Genomic DNA, 23,991 nt, shown 5'->3' with positions numbered 1-23,991 from the left:
TGAAATTGTGGTGGAACCATTATATTTTGAGCACCATAAACTGGGGTTGAAAAACTTAGTTGATTACTACCCGCTACTGACCCAACTTCACTACTTCTAGGTTCAACAACATACAATGTAACATCATCACTTGAAACACTAATGTAAGCAATGAATCGTTCAACATCTTCATTGTCGGTTAACAAATAAACTTTACCATTTCTTTGATAAGATAGCCTAAATCCACTTAGGGGCTCTAAATTCAATTTATTTGCAACACGTAACATTAGAGTTTCATAAGTTAACTTTTTTAATGACAGTTTTAGTTGAAGATTCATGGGTAAAAGCATATATTGTAAAACACCATGAACATTCTCCCATGACCCACCAAAACACAAATCTATCCAAACATGATCAACATTAGATGATTTCATTATTGTAAATTAATTTACTAAACAAACGAGTTGCGAAACTAAAACCCGTTGCCTGATGGGGAAGGATGTCGTTGGATATAGGAACGGATGTCGCCGGAGAGAGTGATAGATGGAGATGGAATGAGTTGCGATTTAGGTTATGAGTTGCTGCTGCTGCGTAGTTATATACCAAAAACATTTGTGTTGCGAAATTAAAACCTGTTGCGAATTCAGAAATCGAGTTGCGAATTTGAAATTCAGTATTGCGATAGTCAGAATCTCGTTGCAATTTACTAAATCGCAATGCGATTACGTAAATCGCAATGCGAATACGTAATCGTATTGCGATTTACGTAATAGCATTGCGATTTTCCTAATTCGCATTGCGATTTACGTAATCGCATTGCGATTTACGTATTCGCATTGCGATTTAGGAAAATCGCAACGCGAATTTGGGAAATCGCAATGCGATAGTCAGAATCGCGTTGCGAATCTGGAAACTGATTTGCGATACCGGAGATCGCATTGCGAATTATCGATCGCATTGCGATTTAGTTGGTCATTTTGGCAAATCCAAAAAAAGTTGGTTAAAATCGTATATTATAAGGCATTTTTTAGTCACTGATGTTATTTTCTCATTTTTTTTATTCAAACCATAAAATTTAATTGAGATATCGGATTTGAGCTTCACAAATACTAATGGTATGAACTCTCATTGTCGAATGGTCGAGAATATTTAAGCATATACTACCTTATATATATATGACCTCATATGTAGAGATGCACATAGCCGGATTTAAATCCGATCCGGATCGGATACAAACCGATCCGGATCGGATAAAAATCGATCCGGTTTTTTCACTAAGCCAAAAAAACCGATTTATAAAAAAATCGGTTTGGATCATAACCGGTTTGGAGGGCCGGATGATGTAACCGGTGTAATCGGTTTCGGTTTGAAAAAAACCGGTTTTTAATCCGGTAAAAAATCCGGTCATACAATTTTTTAAACCTCAGACCGGATTTTTAAACCCCAGACCAGATTTTTTTCCGAATAAAAAACCGGTTTTTTATCCGGTTTTTTTCAAACCGATTTTTAATCTGGTAAAAAATCCGGTCGTCCAATTTTTTCCCAAACCGATTATACTATCCGATTTTAAAATATCCGATCCGGTTTAAAAAAAAATCGGTTTTTCCCAAATCCGGTTTCGGATATTTTTTATGCAAAATCGGATATTCATATTTTTTGTACACCTCTACTCATATGTATAAAAAAAATAAGAAAATTTCAATCAACATAATTGACATTGTAGACTAGGTTTGACTTGGTGCTTAATAATTGGCTATCGTACTAATCTATTCTTACTTTGAACTCTCGAGTTTGGGTTGGTATGTTTGTAGTTATCGAAGATAAGTCACGATTGAATTATAAAAAGATCAATTTGTCAACGAGCTATAATATATGTTTATACCTATCCATTGTCCAAATTGTTTAATTGTGTTTAACTCTTTCTTTGTATGATTTAGTTTTATTTTTGAGTGATTAGTCTGTACACTTTGAAAATTTAAGTTCAAACAGTTATATCTGGAGAATGTGTTGTTAATAACTAAAAGAATATTCTAAATATATATTATTTTATGATATTTTAAACTTTTCAAAAAAGTTATATCATTCTCGAACGAAATGAGAAATCTAAATTTCAAATGATAAATTATTACTAAAACTAAAAAATAAGGTATACAATTTAAATACATAAATATCTTAATTAATATTATTAATAATTTTATGTGCATTTTAATAATAAAAAAATTGAGAAACTACCTTCACCATCTACATATATATATGCCTGATACCATAACTATTAATGATTCATGTATGATAACCTAATCTCTGATTGTTCAACTAATATTTGTGCAAAAATAAATGATATTTATTTTATAAAAATAAATGATATTTATTTTATAAAAATAAAATAATATTGATAAATTTATTTTTTAAAATCTATATATTTTATTAAATCAAGCTTTATTTTAGTTAAAATATAATATTAATTGAAACATTGTTAAAGTTTTCAACCATATTATAATAAAAAAATAAAACATTAATTAATGTTATAATTAATATATTCTTCAACGCAAGTTTAACTTTTTAAAATTTTTATTTTCAACCATTTAATAATTTTTTTTTCGTTGGTGTAGTTGCGTGTTATAGTGTTATCTTACTGCATCTAGGTTTGAATTGTAAGCTTCTAGAAGAAAAAAAAGAATTCAGGGTAAATTATGCATTTAGTACTTAAAATATTAATTTTGGTCCATTTTAATACTTAAATTTTTATTTTTTCAAAACTATGCATAACGTTTAATTTTTGTTTCATTTTAGTACCCACTGTTAAAAAACTTAACGCATTTAGTACATAAACTATCAGTATTGATCCATTTTAGTACCTATACTTTCAATTTTTTCAAAACTTAACCTTAAATCTTGAATGGGTACTAAAATAAAATAAAAACTAACTTAGGTATTGTTTAAAAAATTAAAAAATTAGATACTAAAACAAATAGTTTAGGTACTAAATATGTAATTTACCCAATAATTTATTATCTTTAGATACATTTATATATACATATTATATATGATGTGTTAAACCCGACCATTGTCAGAAGGTTTTACGATTTTTTAACTACAATAATTAAATTAATAACAATTATCCCAAAAAAAACTAAATTAATAACATTTTAAAAAGTATTAACAAATGTCGGTTTAACTGGTAAGCAGTTTGATATCGCTTAAGTAAGATCTTGAGTTCGAGTTTTTGTGTCTGTAGAAAACTCTTATTGAGAGACTCATCTACCAAAACTAAATATGTAACGTGGATTGATTCGAATTAACCAAAATAAAACCTTGAAACGAGGAAAAAGAAAAAAAATCTTAAAAAGTTTGGGTGACTCAATAACAAAAAGAATTGTTTGGACGGCGGACTTACAAGACCAAAAAATTGAATAATCGTTTGAATAATAAAATCAACACAATAATTAATACATGAATATATAAAAAAATGAAAATTATACATACAAATATAAAATTTATGAAAATTAATCTATAAGTATTTTAAACAAAATAAATCCTTTATGTATGCTACTCAAATATATAGTAATAGATAATAAAAAAATTAGTACACCACATGGATGAGAAGTTAGTTTTATTGTAAAAACATGAAAAACAATTTGACTTAAAGTAATGATAACCAGGAGAATTGAAATTAATTTTTTTTAATAGTATAACGTGATTATAAGATAATATTTGTTCATAATATTTTTTAATTTTTAATAATATATATACACTTGTAAATATATTTGCTTGAATTCAGAATCTCTAAAAAGAATAACACTCTTTTTATTAAATGTGGCAAACAACTCACTCGGATCGAGTTTAGGTCAGATCATTTTGAGTGGGGTCATTTCGGGTCTAGGTTATATTCAGTTTAATTTAATTATCAGATCGGGTATGGTTCGGATTTAATTCGGGTGTATGGTAAATTGGGTCAGGTCAGGTAGCGAGTCGGGTCAATTTTTGGGTCATATGACTATCGAATTGGTTTTTTTCGGTTTGGATCAACATCAAATCAGTTGATTTTTGGGCCAGGTCAATACTAAATCAATTAGATTTCGGGTCGCGTCAATATCATATCGATTGATTTTTGAATTGGATCATGTCAATTCAAATTGAATTGGTTATAAGTCTTATAAAGTATATGTAGAATTATTAATATATTTTTGTAAAAATATGTCTTTATTTGTTAATCTTATCATTTAGACTTAATTTGGTTATAAGTCTAATAAAGTATTTATAGATTTTCAGATTGCTTTCGATTCTGATTAATTTTCGATCGGGTTAAATTTGATTCGGGTTATTTTCGGTTCGGATTGTTTTCGATTCGGGTCCAATTAGATATGTATCCATATTGGATCAGCTAGATTTTAGATCGAGTATGGTTTAGGTTGGGTATGATTTGAGTTTCAGATCAAATTTGGATTAATATCAATTATTAGATAAGATAAATCAATTTAAATAATCGAATTTAGATCAAATTTGTCAGATCTACTTTTAACTATAGAAGCCACTTGAAAAATTAAATTAGAATTCAGATATTGGAATAATATATAAAGAAATAGAAGTATCAATCCCACCCCTTTGTGAAAAAATATTATTATTTTAGCATTAAGTAATTAATTAAGTTCACATCTAACCAAAAAAGGTCAGCAGTCATTTTATGTGTCACACAATTGATTCCTACAATGAACATAAACAAAATATAAATATAATACAAATGTAATTGTCATTAAGATTTTATTTTGATTTAACCCCCCTTATAATCTTTGATTTGTTTTTCTAAATATATTAAAATGATTTAATATATTTTAATTTTGTACATACAACAAATAATTTTCAGCACGAATAAAGTTACTTCAGTAGTTAAATAAATTGTTGTTATTCCTAAAGCTCTTATATTCGAACACAAAAAATTACAGGATATTCGAGCGTCCATTATTAAATTGTTGAAAGTCTTTAGAATAAATACTACAACTTATAAACATCCTAGACTAATAATAAATTATTTTAATCATCATTCTTTTCTCGAGTACTTTAACCATCGATTTATTTTAAGATAAAATATCTATTGATTGTATGAAAATTATTAATTGATTAATGATCAATGTTTGTTGTTACTTTGACAAAACTTATACCTAAGTTATAACATGATATATTTTGCAATATCACTTATACACATGTGATATATAATACATCATCACTTATGCACGAATAACATATATCACACCATCATTTATGTACACATAACATATATCATATCATTATTTATGTATATAGTGAATTAACTAATAATTTTTATATAATTAAAGATCATCTTATTTTTAAAATAAAATATTAAGATTAAAAAATCTATATAATCGAATAGTAATGTTTTTTTATAATTTATATTAAAAATAAAAATATAATATCAAACTTCACCGTTACGGTCGTCATCATATTTAGACTTTGAATGAACGCGAATGCATGATCCTAGCGCCACGTGGACATCAGTGGAGGCATACGAGAAAGCACCGTAGCGCAACACGTAGCAGATTGATCTCATATCCTCTGTGACGCCGACTACCGAACAATTTTTAAGAGGGGTAGGTGGGTTGGAAATGGAAGGTGAAAATGGAAAGGGGAAGGGAAAGAGGAAGGATTAGAAAGGGAAAACAAAGAATGACCTTTCTTGTGGGTTTATATTAATGAATGAATGAATTAAATTAATTATGTGTACACAATTACTACCATTTTCACAGAATTCACCAAATCAAAATCAGGTATGCAACTGCAAATATTAGTATGCCACATGTTCATGTGATTCCATTAGCTGCAGCAGTTCTTACAGTTTCATAGAAACAAGAATTTCATATTCACTTTTCTCCCTTCCATCTACCCATAACCCATGTCTCCCAGCAAGCTTGATTCCACTGTAATCATTCTTCTCTCCCTCTCTTTAGTATTTTTTTATAATATACGGATCTTACTTGCTTTGTTTACGTGTCCTTTTTTGCTTAGTTATGCACATTTGGTTACTTGGATTGTTGGGTTATTTTTTCCCTTGTTGTTTGGGTTTGTTTGAATTGTTTCTAAGTACTGATCTATGTATATGTGTTTTATTTTTTGAATTCTATCATTTTTTTTATTTGGGTAGAGCTAATTTTTGGTTGTAGTTATGAAACTGACAAACCAGGAATTTTTTGAAATTTTGTGTTGGGTATGTAAAACGCATATCATAGGGTTTATGGAATATCTGAACTACTAATAGTGTATGAGAATTTCATGTTGGATTCTGTAACTATGAAATTCGATTATCTTGATGGAAATTGTAGTTTTTGGATAAGAAAGTTTTGTGTTTTCATTCACTTTGCTGCATTGTACAGTTTCTGCTATAACATTGCCTCTTTAACTGTTTTATTCAAAACACTTTTTGGCTTTTGTTGGCTTCAAATATTTTTCGCCTGTTAATCTGATAATAGGATGTATAGTTCTCTCTAACGGGCGCTTTGTCCGATTCGTTTACTTCACTTGTTGGAATTTTTTCCGCATAGTAGACAACTACTTTTAGAACTGTAATCCTATTGGGGATTACAGTATTTATGGAAGAATCGTCCAAAGATTTCTGTTGGAACTATTTTAATTTTCATATAAGAAGGCACGTGGAGGAATTACTTAGCTATTTACGTCCATCACACTTCCTTTAGTTAAATACGTTAACGGCAGTATTTTTTCCCCTTAAATAATTTCTTTTGGCATTTATGAGGCGGTCTGTTTTGCATTGTTTAATTCAAGAACCTGTCGACACTGCTAAGTTTATGATGCATTGGAAGGTGAAGAATTACGAAAAAGAAGTGAAAGATGAGATCAGATGAAACAACTAATGATTTTCAATCTTCAGAATGCAATAGTTAATCTAGATTTTTCTTGATAGTTGCTTTTGAACTACCTGCCTTTTGCATCTCTACAATTTGTTATAAAGTACAAGCAGATAGTAAAATAAGAAACTAGTTTTCAATTGAAAAATAAATATAGGCTAAACTGTAGTATATAATCAAACAACATGCTTCAACGTAGAGGTAACATAATTATTTTTCTTTTAAATAAAATAAAATCCATGTATTAAACTTTTTTCCTTTTTTATCTTTTTAAAGTATAGATATCATTGTTGTTCTATGTGCTTTTTTGATCAAGAGACAAAAATAACAATAAGCCACGGCTTTATAGAATTTGGTGCAATTATGCCATTTATGAATACTCTTTGTGCGTGTTAACATGTTTAGTCAAAAGGTTGTTTGCGTTAATTAACATGTACTGCCATCACATAAGGTACAGTTGTGATTACTGTTATTAATTGCACACATCAATGGTTTTTACATCTTAAATAGGAATATTTTGTGTTTTTGGTTGTGATCAATGTCGTGTATATCAAATTTGAACAGGCTTCCTTTGGGCATGAGGCAAGTGTTTCATGCTCAAAGCCAGAGAATGGTTCTGCTGATTCAGTTTCTGTTTTCCACTCTGAGAAGGCAGTGGAAGAACTTCTTCAACAAACTCCTGTTTCAGGAATGGATGAACATCTTATGGAGTTCTCAGAAGCTTTGAGAAGTATGTTTATTCCATTCTTAAAAGCATTTATGTTTTTTCAGTTGAAGTATCCCGTGTTTATTTCATTTTTTATGCTTACTATTTTGAACATATTACTAGCTGTTGCAAAGGTATTAAGACGAGCTGCTGAAGGAAAGGCTTCTGCACAAGCTGAGGCTGCTGAATGGAAACGTAGATATGAACTGGAGAGAGCCAGGAATATACAGATGGAGCGTAAAGGTTTTTTAAGATTAAACTGCATGGCTGTTTTTTCAGATGTTTTCTTTTCCTTTTTTTGGCTGTCATAAGTTTCCATATGTTAGGTATTTCATAGATAATCATTGGTAACGAAGGCTTCAAATTGACTTGACAAAAAGCTACGGATTAGGGTTCTTTTGCTTGCTATATGCTTTAAACCTATAACCTAATCTAGCCTGGTTAAAAGATCTTGCTGACCTTGTCAAATGCTTAACTAAATGGTTCATATTCAATTTCATATGCCTGGTTTGAATCTTTACATTTCATATTTCTTCCTTCTAATAGACAGTTTGTTTCTTGATTCTACAATATTTGGTATTTAGTTTCGTAAGTCTTGTAGCCATTAAGAAGGAATAAAAGAACACCTGGAAAGTTGCTAGTCATGTGAAGATTACTCTTCTCTTCATTTTCTTATCTAGTCATTTGTAATTATTCGTAGCAGAGAATTTCATCAGCAATTAAACATTTATCTCTTTTTATTTCTTATTGAAAATTTTCACCATTCTTTATGATTTTTATGCCGTAAAAGCTATGAATATATTGTTAGAATTTTAATGTTGAATATTTAAATGTAAAGCATCTTTCAAGTCAACTCAAGACATAGTGGGTAAATTCTAGTTTAAAGCTGAAAGCATATGGTGTGCTTTACTTAAGTATTGAGCATATCTTCTTCAACCATTTTAGTTCTATCTTCAGTTGTAAGTTGATGGCTGTTAACTTTGGTGGCAGGACTGTCTGTTATTTAATAGAAGCTGATTTTTTTTAAAGAACTTATATATATGCAGCAGAAAAGTTTTCTCTACTTCTATTTTGAATATTATTTTTCCCATTTCAAACTAAGCGTATTCATGTTTTGATTTCTCAAATCTTATAGCTTCGAGATATTTTAACAACAAATCCCATTAATGCCCCTTACCTATTTTGTGCCTTGAGGATTCTGCTACGATACTGGATAAGTGATAGGTTTCAGTAGGTGTTCTGCAATTTAGATTCTATGCAATTAGATGCTTGATAATTAGTTTTGGCAAGCAAGTTGATATTACCAATAACTTGTTTGTTGCGCGGTGGATATCCTCTGACATTGCTTTCAGGAGGAGGCTTCCTTGAATGAAAATTCAAAGAATTAGCCTATTCAACACCTGCTAAGATGGCCTTCAATTTATATTATGTTGGCTAAAGAATAAAGTTTTTAGTCGCAGAATGCTATACTCCGTTTAGACAATGTAATACTCCTCAAAGGCTTCAAGCAAAGCATGATAGGCCATTTATGCTTTTGCTAAAGTATTATCTGTTTTCTATTTTTAGTTTTCAGGGGCAAGTTGCGTGTTAGCCCTGTGGATGCTAATCTTGTACGAGTAGTATTAGAGAAACTTATAATTGCAAACTAATTTTCTGGGAGCGAAATTTTGAAATTATGGTCAGCAGTAGAGGAGGTGCTCTGGGCTGATTTCTTATGTGCAGTCTCACTGGGGTTGATATGTTTTTCTTAATGGTTTGAAGGGATTTTTATAGTAGCATTATTACATTTGACATTATAGTACCATTACCTCCCAAGAATTTGAAGCACTGGCAGGAAACTAGCTATGTTGAAAGCTTGTTTGCTTTTGATCAATTAGATACTCCACAGTCTACTCTGGTTATACCCGTGTCATTCTGAATATTTTCTGAACATTTAATTTGGACTGCCTGTTTGGTCCAAATTTCTTAAATAACCTCTCCACTCTATGATGCTAAGCTAGGCAAAACAAGGGTTTGAAAAGCAACTTTTAGGTATTTTAAATGTTTAAAACGTGTTTCTGGAGATTAAAAGATGAAATTTCAGCTTTAGAATTCTAAAAGAATTACCATGTGGAGCGGGGGGCAAATTTCATATGCTCTTATAGATGAATTGTGTTATATGTTCAATTCAACAGTAACTTTTGCTGCCACTCCAGCCAAAGAGACTTGTTCTATGAAATATTTTGTTAATCTCTGTTTTCATCCTTTACACCTAAAATACTGATCAGAACATGCTTAAGATTCCCCATTGATTTCTCTGCTTTTGACTCTAGAGTTTCCTAGTTCAAATTTGTGGAGCATGTGGTCCAAAAGATATTCTGGATTGATTTGATATATTTTAGAACTTTATTTGGATTTCTTCATTGAGTTTCCTGAACAAAATGGGGTTTCTTATGGCCTTAATTTTGAAAATTATTGTAAGAAGTATTTTCATCTCTGAATATTTGGACCTTCGTTTTCCTTTCTTTTTGTTCTTCTTTTTATTCTGGCTATTCCAGTATCAGGCAACAATAACTTTGAAATGCTACAACGTCGGTGGATTCGGTCTTCTCTAGATAATGCAATGGACATGTTAAGAATTATGCTTCCATGTCTTTTCTTCTGGGAGATTGGGAAAGAACAAAATAAGAGAATATCAGAAGGTATTTGCTTAACTTTCAAAGTACTATCAGTCATCTTGTTTAAAATCACAGCCTATCTAAAAGAATTTGATGTATTTCACTGGATGGATTAGTTATCACAAAAACTTCACAGCATCCTGAAAAAGCTTTCAAAGCAACAAACCTTGTTAAAGTTAATTCAGCTGCAAGAGTTGTGGTATTTGTATGTCTAAAGATTTTATTTGATTCTTATGCAAGTTTTTGGTACAAATAGCTCTAGTAGAGGTGCATAAATGGTTATAGGGAAAGAAGATGGTTTGGGTGTTTAAGAAATGTTCTCATTGAAAAGGAAGTCAAATGAAAGGATGGGTGTTGCACCTATTTATCTCTTTGCAGAGGGTGATGGAATCCAGAGTTATTTGACAAATGAAGCAAATTAGGTGTAAACTATGCACTTAAGCTTGTCAGTGATAATGCTTAAATTCGGATGGCAATACCTCTATGGAGTTTCGGTTGTATATGTTATGTGGTCTTATTCACTTGTATAGAAACTGTCATCATCTGTATTGATCTTCGCAAATTTGTCAATCTGGGAGTTTGTTGGAAATTCTCAACATGGTGGTATGAATTGGATGCTCTAGTTACTTTTAACACACTTGGCTAGGTTTGAGAGCTTCAGAAGTTTTCTCATTTCATCAAAACAGACTCTTCTGTTTCTCATGTCTTATAAGTTACTTTATTTATCAGTAGAAATTCATGTTTAGTCTTAAAAATACAGAGCTTGTGTAAGTTTCTCTTCTCTAAGTAGTTCTTTTTCAATGATTACATCTTCAATTTTTATTGTTTGATATATCCTGCATTCAAAATTCCCCAGTGCCTTCGCAACTATTTTCATGATCTGCCTGTGTAATTGTTTGTTCAAGCACTCTTGTGCCATAGTATTCTTCTGTGGCAACATTCAAGACAAAGAGGGTGAGGTTTAGGTTTCCACTCCATATCAATGATTGCTTTATAGCAATATTTATGAGTTTTCGACATATGGCTATGGTGGCGCTGACTTAAATCTGGGAAGTTCTAAAAACTGTGGAAAGCCTATTTGCTTGGAGTTGAGATTGATCTCCTTATGCCATAGAAAATGTGGAAGGGCATCTGAGAGAAACTTCGTAAACAGCTTAAAGCTTTCCAGCTGATTGATTTGAGAGATCAATACATGGTTAGCAGACCTTAGATGTTGTCCTCATTTCGGTACTCTACTCTTTCAGCATTCAAGAAAAGATGGCTGGAGGCTTAGGTTTCCTCTCTAGATTTTTGTCTGCTTTATAGCCTTAAGCAAAATTGTATAAGTATTGCCGTAGAAGCCATGACTTGAAGTTCTTACAATTGTAGAAGGCCTATTGATATCATTCTCATTTTATGCTTTTGAAATAATTGTATTCCGCATATTTTTCAAATTTGGTAGGCTTTTACTTTTTCTGAAGAGCTCTAAGTTCTAAGTTCTGTTCTTCATGGCAATGATTATGGTTCTCTATTACTGTTGTGCTTCTGTTTGTATTGACCTCTCAAACTCAGTTTAACGTCTCACATGAATACTTTTCCTTCTTTAAAATTTGCTAGCTCGAATGGAAGATCGGTTGTCTGAGGAGAAAAATGGTGATATTGATTGTGGGAGGGTAAAGATATCTGACAGCCAATCGATGCCGCAAAATAAACCAAATGAGCATTCTGAGAAAAGCTGCATGAAGAATGGGATTTGGTCCCATGAGGTTCTTCGTGACAGAGAATCAGATTCAAATTCCAATGCAAATCTTAATAAGTTGATGAATAAGGTACTGGTTCTATATTAAACTCCTACTTCAAGTCAATACCTGATCGTTTATTATGCTTTTTTTATTGTTACATAGCATCTGTCTATTTTGACTTTTTGCTTAAAACTGTACCTTTTATTGATGATTTTCATGTTATTTGTTTTGTTTGCACAAAAATTTTGGGAATATTTTCTTTCATGCTTTTTAATATTTTCGGGAGTCGGTTTTCCCACGTTTCTTCCATGACAAATATGCATTTTCTTAAACTAATTTGAGGCACCTAGCTATTCCTATAGGTAAGGAAATACATGATACTGAATCTGACAAGGAAACATAGCATTTGTCTCTTTTGAAACATTATCCAGTTTACTTATGGTGAAACTCTTACTACTATTAATCCTCAGATCACATAATTAAAAACTATGCATTGTACGACAGGCGTCGTTTAAACTTTCATGGTGGTGCAATGGTGAGAATGGTGATCAGCACAAACATGACATTGTCTCTTTTGAAAAAGGGAATATTACGACAGAAGAACGCAGTAGTAAACAGGTATTGCTTCCTCTATCCTGTTAGGAAGCTTTTGTTTACTGTGATTTTGTAGGTAATTTAGTCTCAATATTTACTGAATAAGCTTCTTCCCCCATGTATATTTTTCATTAGACTAATATGATTTCAATATTGTTCGTTATTAAGCATTCTATCCGTCATCTAGTAACTCCTTGTTTCTTTCCAGATTTCTCTGAAGTGGGAATCTGACCCACAGACTGTGCTTATTTTGACAAAACCAAATTCGGTTTCTGTTCAAATTCTTTGTATACAAATGGTCAGGTGCGAATGTTGAAATTCTCAATGCAAGCTTTCATGAAACTTGCTTTTAGTTATTACACCTTAACCATTTTCTGCAAAAATTTTCAACATATTCGAAATAATGCATGTTTCCACTTGCCTTACCATTTATTGTCCAAAATATTTTCACATCCTGCTTTTTGGTTGTGATATAAGTGGCTACCGAAGCACTATGTCATGTCACTTCTCTGTGCCTTTACTGGAAAGACACATCCATGTCATATGGTTTATTTCTTTTTGATAGGAATTGAAGGCCTCATTAAAAACCCCCTTCTTGATTGTATGAGCTTGTAGAGAAGCTCATCAATCAGCGGAAGAGGGAAAAGAGTGCCTTAAAAATTTTATTAACCATAATAAATTACATAAAATACAGCCAAAAGACTTTCCCAAAATAACCAACAACAAAAAACTACCCAAAGGCATTCTTAGAGTTCATGATGGTTCGGTGGTGGGCTCTTTTCAAGAGGCTGCTGGTCCAGGTCCTCCTGTTTTGTTAGAACTCAAGGCAATTATGAAAGGGTCATCTTTCTTTGACTCGTTTCAGCAGTGGTTTAAGGAAAGGTTAATTGTTGAATCAGACAGTAAATTAGCAGTGGATTGGGTCAAGAACATCGACCGTTGTCCCTATGTTTACTTAGACATTGTGACAGCTATTGTTGGCAAGGTTAGTGGACTGAATAGTAGTATTAGATGGGTTGCTAGGTCAGCCAATGTTGAGGCTGATAGTTTAGCTAAGGCTGGTATTGGATAGATCTCTGTTTTGTTTAGTTGGGTTTCTATTAGGTTTTGGGTTGCTTATTTGTATGATAGATTGTATGGTTGTTTTAAGTCTTTGTAACTTGTGGTTATCAATGAATTATTGAGGCACTCTTTTCCTCCTTCCGCTGATTAAGGAGCACCGTGTGATCCTTTAATCATGAAGGGGTTTTTTAAAGAGGCCTACCTTTCCTATCAAAAAAAAAAAAAAACTACCCAAACAGGCCAAACAGCCCTGTACAATTCGACAACGACCTCTACTGTGTCTGGCCTGTATCCGATCTAGCACCACTACTAAAGACTTACACCCTAACCTCGGCCAGAAAACCAACACAAAACATTCCCACAAAATGCTTGAAGCAATCAACCAATCCCCTCCTTAGCTAACTTGTCAGCTTCCACATTGCAACTCCTAGGAATCAATCTCAAAACAATATCCTTAGCCGAAATAACCTATGGTTTATTTCTAGTATCTGTTAAGTAATGTTGTCCTCCATTTATTGAATTTTGTGTTTTCTGTGGTCTTATATTTAAGTTGGGTGGTTCCATCTATTAATAATTGGTGTTAGGTTAAGACCAGATTCTACATGTTCCTCCTGCCTGACCCCAGGTGAGGTTGATGACCCCTGTAGAGGTTGTCCACGTGTAGGCCTTGTTAGCTAATGAGGGGGAGTTTGAAGTTGTTTTATCCCCGCCACATCTATTAAGTATTGTGCTTTTTGTTGTCTTATATTCAAGTTTGTCCCTTCCATCTATTACTAGTTGGTTTTTTATGGGATAAATAATAGTACCTTTTCTATTTATGTTATGCTATAATACCTTGCGAACTAGGAGATATTTTTGGGTATATGCAGTGTTCTCAAGAGAGAAGCACACTCTAGGCGTTAGAATTGTTATATTGCCCTAGGTTTACTTATGGTTAACAAAGTCCTCACCCTAGGGAGTTAAGGCGCAATATGTATGTGTGTGTGTATAAATAGAAAATGAGCTTAAGATGTATAATAATGGTAATGAACTCTAAAGAGTGGTATACTTTATCCACAAAACAAGCCAACTTTTTGGTTGGCTGAGATGCGTGATTTCCTTATTGCCCCATATATGCTGTTAAATACTTTAATGTTGAGAAGTAGAGAGTTTTTTGCTATGCCCTTTGTTACCATAAAGGAACATTCGATGAAATAAGTTAAAAATAAAAGTAATTAAGATGTATAATTATGATAATAAACTCTATAGAGTGGTCCGATTTATCCACGAAACATGCAAATTGTTTGTTGTCTGATATGCATGATTTCCTTATTGCCTCGTATATGTTGTTAAATACTCGAATGTCGAGAAGTTGAGGGTTTGGTTTTATGCCCTTTGCTACCATAAAAGAACATCTAATGAAAGAAATTAAAAATAAAAACAATTAATGTGCACCTTAATTAGGCAGGCTAATTTTATACCTATTACATTGCAAAAAAGGCACTTTCCTTGTCCACTGCCATGCAAGCCGTAGACATGCCTAGGCACGTGTTGGCAACACTGGTTATATGTGTGTGTGCTTTTAAATCTATTTAAAATCTTTTTGAAAGGGGAAAAAATCATTATAAAATCCTTAAAAGCTTAAAAGGATTTAGGCTTTGCTTGGTATAAAGGATGAAAAGGAGTAAGGATGGAAAATTTGTAGCTTAACTATTAGATTAAGAAATTTTCCATCCTCAGCCATTTCCATCCTTCATAACAAGTTGAACCTTAGTTTCTTGAAATGTTTGTTTCAGGTTATAATATTGTTGAAAATAGGGCTAATGTAAAGTGGAGTAAAAAGAAATTGGGTGATGAAATAAATTAAATGACAAAGGTAAGAAAAAGTGAAAAACTTCACTGTCATATATTCAAGTAACAATAGATTACAAGTTTAATATGTATATATAGTAGGTGAGAACAAGTATTTAATTTAAACTAAACTACTTAATAGTTATCCTTATCGAACTTTCTAAGAGTTAATTTAAACTAAACTACTTAGTAGTTATCTTTTCTAACTTTCTAAGAGTTAGTGTTATATTAAAATACTAATTAATTATCCTTATCTATCGCATAACCTACACTCCCCCTCAAGTTGGGGAGTAAATGTTGAAAAGACCCAACTTGGATATAATCTCATCAAAGGTAATTCTTGGAAGTGCTTTGGTGAGAATATCTGCTAACTGATTCTTCGTTGAAACATAATTGAGTTTCACCGTTCCACCATTCACCTTTTCAGAGATGAAATGTCTGTTAATCTCCACATGCTTCGTTCGTTCATGATGAACTGGATTCTTTGCAATACTTATTGCAGATTTACTGTCACTTTGAAGTTCAAACCATTTGTTGGCACATAACCCCAACTCAGTTAACATTCTTTGAAGCCAAATTCCTTCGCAAATTCCAAGTGCCATTGCTCTAAATTCTGCTTCTGCACTACTTCGAGACATCACCGTCTGTTTTTTACTTCTCCAAGTAACCAGATTTCCCCAAACAAATGAACAATAACCAGTTGTAGATCTTCTATCCGTTAATTCACCTGCCCAGCTTGAATCCGAAAAAATTCTTACTGTTCTATCATCACTTTTTCTAAAAATTAACCCATGTCCTGGTGTCATTTTCAAGTATCTTAGAATTCTATTCACTACCTCTAAATGTTCTTCTCTTGGATCATTCATATATTGACTCACTATACTGACAGGGAACACAATATCAGGTATAGTAAGTGATAAATAAATTAGTTTACCTACTAGCCTTTGGTACTGTTCTTTGTTCACAGGACTTCCCAATTCTTCTCTCCTTAGCTTAAGATTTGCTTCCATGGGTGTTTCTTTCGGCTTACATTCCTTCATTCCAGTTTCTGATAGTAGATCAAGGATATATTTCCTTTGATTGATCACTATTCCTTTTTTTGACCTTGCAACCTCCATGCCTAAAAAATATCGTAAAGTTCCCAAGTCTTTGGTTTCGAACTCCTTCGCCAGTAGCTTTTTTAATCTTTCTATCTCCATACAATCATCACCTGCTAGAATGATATCATCCACATAGACAATCAAAATTGCCTTTTTGTTGTTTGAAGCTGTTTTGGCAAATAAAGTGTGATCCGACTGACATTGCTTGTAACCATCCTGAATAATAAATCTGTCAAACCAGGCTCTTGGAGATTGCTTAAGTCCATACAAGGACTTTGGTAATCTACATGCTTTTCCTGTATTGCTCTTCACACCCGGTGGAATTCGCATATATTCTTCCTCCTCCAAGTTTCCGTTTAGAAATGCGTTTTTGATATCTAACTGATGAAGCACCCAATTCTCATTAACTGCTAATGACAGTAACACTCTCACAGTGTTTAGTTTTGCTACCAGAGCAAACGTTTCATGATAATCAACTCCAAAAGATTGAGTGAATCCTTTTGCCACTAAACTCGCCTTATATCTTTCAATGCTACCATCAGCTTTATATTTTACCGTGAATACCCATTTGTAGCCGACTGGTTTTTTATCTTTCGGAAGATCAACTATAATCCAAGTATTGTTATTTTCCAGTGCTTTTAATTCCTCTTCTACTGCCTTTTTCCACTTGGGATCTTTCAATGCTTCTTCCACCGTATCTGGAATAGTAATGCTATCTACACTTGCTGAAAAGTTCTTAAAACAAGACATTAGCTTTCCGTATGCAACAAATCTCTCAATTGGATAATTTCTGCATTTTCTTACTCCTTTCCTTTGAGCAATCGACAAGTCATTATCATCAATTAAAGCATTTAATTCAGTGGATTCATTCTCCAAAGGATTCTCATTCGGTTTCGGTTCATGACAGTGTCCATGCTGTGTGGGAGACTCGGAATTAGGTTCAGGGATTGATTTAGAAATTGGTTTTTGTCGTCTCTTGTAAATCTGCAACTCGGATTGAGGTATTTGAGGCGAAGTGATATGCTGATCATGCCGAGGTAAATGTGTTTCGGTGGACTGGTTTGGCAAGGATACGTTTTCTGGGTTCGATAGTGTTGTTTGGTCTGGCTGTAGCGATTTTGTAGGCTTATTTGATTGGTTTAACTGGTTTGACGGTGTTGGTTGATCAAAAAGAGCTGGTTGCAAATCAAGTGACAATTGTTGTGAGTCAACAAACTGATATTCATTATATGACTCCCCTGAATAGCAGTTTTAAGGAAAAAATGTATTTTTTCAAGGAAAGTAACGTCCATAGTAATAAAGAATTTCTTTGTACGAGGATAATAACACCGAAAGCCCTTTTGAGTCGATGAATAACCCAGAAACACACACCGAAATGATCAAGGATCTAATTTGGACCTGAAAGGAACATTGTTGTGAAAGAACACAGTACAACCAAAAACTCTAAGGGGTAACAATGAAGTCATCGGTTTAAAATTGGGAAAAAACTGAAGAAAAACATCTCTCGGACACTTAAATTGTAACGGTTTACTAGGGAGACGGTTAATCAAATAAGTGGCAGTTAAAAGGACTTCCCCAAAAATAGTTAGGAACATTTGTGGAAAAAAGTAGATACCGAGTAACCTCAAGAAGATGTCTGTTTTTCCGCTCAACAATCCCATTTTGTTGAAGAGAATTGACACACGAAGTAAGATGAACAATCCCGGTTTCCTGAAAGAAAGAACCCAAAACATTGGCAAAATACTCACTACCATTGTCAGAATGAAACATTTGGATTGAATACTGAAACTGGGTTTCAACCATCTTATGGAACCGTTTAAATATTTCACAAGCTTCAGATTTGGTTTTCATGAGAAAAGTTCATGTAGTACGAGTGTGATCATCAATAAATGAAATAAACCACCGAAACCAATGTAAAGATGCAACCCGAGATGGTCCCCAAATATCACTATGGATCATGGTAAATGGTTTGGACGGTTTATATGGAGAAGTTAGATAAACACTCTTAGTTTGTTTAGCAAGTGGACAAATATCACAAGAAAAAGATTTCGGACTTTTATTGACAAACAAATGTAGAAACAATTTTGCAAGATAAAAGAAACTGGGATATCCTAAACGAAAATGCAATAACATAACATCGGTTGAAGGTTCAAGTAAAGGAAATTGTTGTATAACATTGAAGGAAGTAGATGGGTGGGAAAATAAAATTGCTGGAAGTAGGTAAAGACCCCCACAAAGCCTAGCACTGCCAATCACTTTCCCTGAGCTGGAATCCTGAAATTCACAAAAATCAGAGTTAAATTTCGTGGTACAACATAAATCGGCAGACAACTTGCTAATGGAGATAAGATTGCAAGTGAGATTGGGAACATAAAGAACATGAGTTAACAAAATATCCTGATTTATTCGAATAGATCCATGACCGTGAACACCAGATAGAAAACCATAAGTTGTTTGAATATGAGAGATAGACGAGTCGGCATGAAAAGTGTGAAAGAGTCGAAGATCACCTGTCATATGATCACTTGCACCAGAATCCACAATCCAAGTAGGAGTGGTGGATGTATTAGCCAAAGTAGCAGAAGGAATTCTACCTGCAGGTACTGATTGGGGATGAGTGTGCTTCTGACTAAAAACTGTTGCAACTCTTCCATTTGTTTTTTAGTAAAGGAACTTCCTTGTAATTCAGTATTCACAACACAGTTTCCTTGAGTATCACGTTGTTGATGCTGTTTTGAAAACTTCCCATCAGGCTTGCCATGTAATTTCCAACAGGAATCTCACATATGGCCAACCTTCTTACAGTAGTCACACCAAGGTCTCCCTTTCTTTGGCCGAGTAGTAGTTTGAGAGTGAGTGAGCAATGCAGACCCTTCAGCGGGCTGCAAAACAAGAAGCATAACGGTACGTCGACTTTCTTCGCGTCGTATTGCAGAAAATATTTCCCGGATTGAAGGAAGAGGTTTTAGTCCTAATACTCGTCCTCGGACTTCATCAAGATCTCGATGCAAACCGGACAAAAACTGGAATATCCGGCGCTGTTCAACAATCTTCTTGAATAGAGCGGCATCTTCTACACACCTCCATTCATGGGATTCAAACAAATCAAGTTGTTGCCATAGGCGCGACATTCGAGTAAAATACTGAGTCACGGTCATGTTGTCTTGTTTGAGATTGGCAAGTTGACACTCGATCCCAAATAAAGCAGCATAATTTTCCAGATTCGAATACATCGCCTTTGCAGCACTCCAAATTTCAGCCGCTGTTTCATACAGCAGAAAGTTTTCCCCCACAGCAGGAATCATGGAATTGATGAGTCATGACATAATCATGGTATTCTCACTTAGCCAGGTTGAATATTCAGGATCCGTCACAGCGGGAATTGGTGTGGTCTCCAAAAGATATTGTTGTTTGCGCCGACCGGTTATATAAAGGCGAACAGATTGGGGCCAAGCGATATAATTCTCACCATTCAATCGGTGACAGGTGATAGAGGTTGAAGAAACATCAGAAAGGTTTGAATGGGGCGAATTAACGAGGAATTCCGAAGTGACCTCCGATGAAGAAGTGGCGGAATTCATGATTGACTACTATATTTAGGGTAAAAAGAAAAAAATAGGCTAGATTTAGGTGAAGGATCGATCACCTAACTGATACCATGTTGAAAATAGGGCTAATGTAAAGTGGAGTAAAAAGGAATTGGGTGATGAAATAAATTAAATGACAAAGGTAAGAAAAAGTGAAAAACTTCACTGTCGTAGATTCAAGTAACAATAGATTACAAGTTTAATATGTATATATAGTAGGTGAGAACAAGTATTTAATTTAAACTAAACTACTTAATAGTTATCCTTATCTAACTTTCTAAGAGTTGATTTAAGCTAAACTACTTAGTAGTTATCTTTATCTAACTTTCTAAGAGTTAGTGTTATATTAAAATACTAATTAATTATCCTTATCTATCGCATAACCTACAAATATGCTTGCTGAAATTGCTTTCAACTCTATTTGAGAAATAATTTTTTTCAAAGTCTCAGTTCCATATCCAACAAAAAAGTGTGAAGTCATCTATTATTGTTATTGGAAACGACACATTGTTTAATATACAACAACTAGAGAGTAGAAAATGAGAGGGTCCCTAACTTGGTGCGTGTGTTTTTGTGAATAAATTTCTTCTTTTAATTTTCATATTAAAGGTGCTGAGTATTTTTTAAACTCAAGGAACCAAAGCTTTTTCTAGTTTGGACACAAGAAAGCATTTGGTCAGGTTGAGGTGAATGTGATATGAGTTACTTTAAGATAAAGTTTCAGATAACTGAGTATTGTAATTGTTATATTCTTAGGGCAGTCGACTTTGCCTCAATTGTTGGCTATTTTTAGTTATGTGGGCTTGCAATAACTTTTTTGATGTATATTAGCTGGCTATTATATTTATACTGATGCATGCCGCATGACTTAAAGCAACCATCACATTTTTCTTCTATTACAATTTTCATTTTGTCATTCTCATTCATCTTTATTCCAGATGGTTGAAAGAGAAGAAAAAGTTGAATGTTTATGTTGAACCACGTGTGAGGGCTGAACTTCTAGCGGAGTCATCCAACTTCAATCATGTACAAACATGGAAAGATGGTGAGAAGAAAAAAATTATTTTACCTCTTATCCTGTCTCTGCCAAATGATTTGTATTTGTTTTTCTCTATGATGCTTTTAATGTTTTTGTTCTCAGTTTCAATTTTTGTCTAAAGAGTAATGGATTTTTTGCCTAATTTACTAACTGATAGTTTTCCCCATTAAAGTTATGAACTAAAAAGAAATAATTGAAATGATAAATTTGTGAAATCAGTTAAACTTTTCAATTATTACTGACTTGGTTATATTAAAAGGTTTTACGATGATTCTTTCGAAAGACTAAAAAATGAAGTTTTCTTGTGTCATACTCATGTATATGGTTTCCAGAACTAATGATTTATGAGACATTATAAATGCATAAAGTTGAAGAGAAATGATCAAAAACGTTGTATTCATGCACTTTATTTGGTAGCTCTTTTAAGAGTTTTCTTTAATCAAAGTTCATCCAAGTGAAACGTTGAAGCTGAAACGAGGACTTATTGCGATGTTTAGGTCATAATTAGAAGCTATAATCATGCTTAAAGCATTTGGACATGGATCATTTTTTTTCTTTTATGGTTATAATTTCCTTCCTCGTGTTCTGTTGCCATATATCAGTAATATGAACTTTCATATATGTAACCTTGGGTAAAGTTTGTTAAGGAACTAAATTAAATTCGGTTCGTCTAGTTTCTGAATAATTAAATCAGGTGGCTCTGTTTTATTGTTATTAGTGGTGTTGTAATTGTTATTACTAGTATTGTTATAAGTTCAGTGTATTTTTCAGTTCTGATGATTTCTTGTTTGCCCTTTAGACAGTGAAATTACGCACCTCCACATGAAAGTCGATCTGGTGATAACTCTTGGTGGTGATGGAACTGTTCTATGGGTATGTCGTTTCAGTTACATTCAGCCCGTATCTTGTGAATCATAAAAAAACCCTTTGGGAATATCAAATTCTCACTTTGGTTCATGCAATCAATAATTCAAACATATGAATTTTACATTTAGTTTTTTCTACTATATTTTGCAGGCTGCATCAATGTTCAAGGGACCTGTTCCTCCAATTGTTCCATTTTCATTAGGTTCTTTGGGCTTTATGACTCCTTTTCGTATCCTTAAAACTTTTCAAAATATTTCTTTAACGAAAGATGAATGAATTGATGATCTACCATGATTGTTTGAACATTGTTCTTTGATTTTAGTTAAGAATGCTTATTAACTCATATATCGGAACTAAAAAGGCAATTCTTTGACTTGATCTAGATAGTGAACATTTCAAGGAATGCCTTGATTCAGTCCTGAGGGGACCCATCAGTATAACATTAAGACACCGCTTGCTGTGCCGTGTTGTTAGAGATGCAGCTAAAAATGAGTACGAAACAGAAGAACCTTTCCTTGTTCTGAATGAGGTTACAATCGACCGTGGAATTTCGTCATACCTCACGAATCTGGAATGCTATTGCGACAATTCCTTCGTCACATGCGTGCAAGGAGATGGTTTAATTTTATCGACGACATCTGGTAGCACTGCATATTCATTGGCAGCTGGAGGATCAATGGTCCACCCACAGGTACATTCTGATATCATCATAGCCGCCATTAAATTTGGAAACACCATGCTTTCCAAAATATAATATGCGATGTCGGAATTTTGATGGAAGCCTAATTATATTCAAACAAAAGAAGAGAGTATACTAGTAAAAGTATCCTTTTATATGGGTTGTTGCATTGTGAGGAATCAATATCGGCTTACTTATTTATCATCTTTTACAAATGACTAGTAATAACTTTTCCATGCTTGTTTATATTTTCTTGATGCACAGTGATGTAAAACATGGATTTTGTTGTAGGTCGCCATTTGTTTGTGCCTAGTTTCTGAAAATAATCATATGCCCATATAACTTAAAAATATATTGGCGGTGTATGCTCCGACATTGCAGGTCCCTGGCATTTTGTTCACACCAATTTGTCCACATTCATTATCCTTCCGACCCCTGATACTTCCAGAGCACGTAACTGTCCGAATAATGGTGCCATTCAATAGCAGAAGTCCGGCTTGGGCATCATTCGATGGAAAGGACCGGAAACTGTTGGCGGCTGGGGATGCTCTTTTGTGCAGCATGGCACCTTGGCCAGTTCCTACAGCATGTCAAGTTGATTCTACTAATGACTTTCTACGCAGCATCCAGGACGGCCTGCACTGGAACCTGAGAAAGGCGCAGTCGTTCGATGGGCCTCGGGATACATAAGGTAATCTCCCAATCTTTTAAGCATGTGTAGATGGAATCTAACATAGACATGCCATATGTTGCCAGTCATTGTAGGTAGGGGAAATGTTTCCCCTGTAGGGAGGAGGCATTGTTTTTGTGGTGCTGCCGATGATACAACCAAAATTGTAGTCCAACACTAGAGAGTATCACTGTATGTTTTAAATGTGATCAAAAGAGGAATTTCGCTTTCAAAATTTGTCAAAATAGTTTGGAAATGTTTAAATTAGGCGAATTGGTCCATCTCAAAAAAGGTTAGTTCCTGTGAATTTATAAAAAAAAAATGAGCAACTAAGGACAATTAAATTATTAATCGCTGTTTTACCATTTCCCGGAAATTTTGCATAATTTGACTGATATAATAACTTATTGGTATAATGCTAAAATTAACCCTCAACATTTACTACAATGATTATTTCGGCCTCAATTATTTTTTGAGCATTTAAGCTTCTAACATTTTATTTCAAGAGAAAGTGTTTCTTAACATTTGGATGAATAATCATTTTGGCTCTTATTTTCTTCGTAACATTTTTGCCAACCCATATGATCATTTGCAGGGGTGAATTTTTATTTTTTTTGTAAAGGGT

At 33.4% G+C, this 23,991-nt stretch overlaps 1 protein-coding gene across 4 annotated transcripts; it reads left to right on the top strand.

The window, feature by feature from the left end:
- The first annotated feature begins 5,654 nt into the window (after positions 1-5,654).
- Positions 5,655-23,534, top strand: LOC120202944 (NAD(H) kinase 1-like). Of its 4 annotated transcripts, none has more exons than XM_039203314.1 (12): positions 5,655-5,911; positions 7,419-7,584; positions 7,684-7,803; positions 10,098-10,241; positions 11,826-12,025; positions 12,443-12,556; positions 12,741-12,835; positions 21,050-21,156; positions 21,950-22,023; positions 22,168-22,246; positions 22,401-22,708; positions 23,078-23,534. In XM_039203314.1, the coding sequence occupies exons 1-12, from the start codon at positions 5,885-5,887 to the stop codon at positions 23,384-23,386; spliced, it is 1,743 nt and encodes a 580-aa protein (XP_039059245.1). In that variant the 5' UTR covers positions 5,655-5,884; the 3' UTR covers positions 23,387-23,534. The 4 variants fall into 4 exon arrangements, with proteins under 4 accessions (XP_039059245.1, XP_039059237.1, XP_039059260.1 ...); XM_039203306.1 differs by having other exon boundaries at positions 11,814-12,025; XM_039203329.1 differs by lacking the exon at positions 10,098-10,241 and having other exon boundaries at positions 5,656-5,911; positions 23,078-23,528.
- Positions 23,535-23,991: the final 457 nt, after the last annotated feature.

Source organism: Hibiscus syriacus, unplaced genomic scaffold (assembly GCF_006381635.1).
Source record: "Hibiscus syriacus cultivar Baekdansim isolate YM2019G1 unplaced genomic scaffold, ASM638163v2 tig00000340_pilon, whole genome shotgun sequence".
NCBI classification, from domain to species: Eukaryota; Viridiplantae; Streptophyta; class Magnoliopsida; order Malvales; family Malvaceae; genus Hibiscus; species Hibiscus syriacus.
This window is presented reverse-complemented; position numbering and strand designations above follow the sequence as displayed.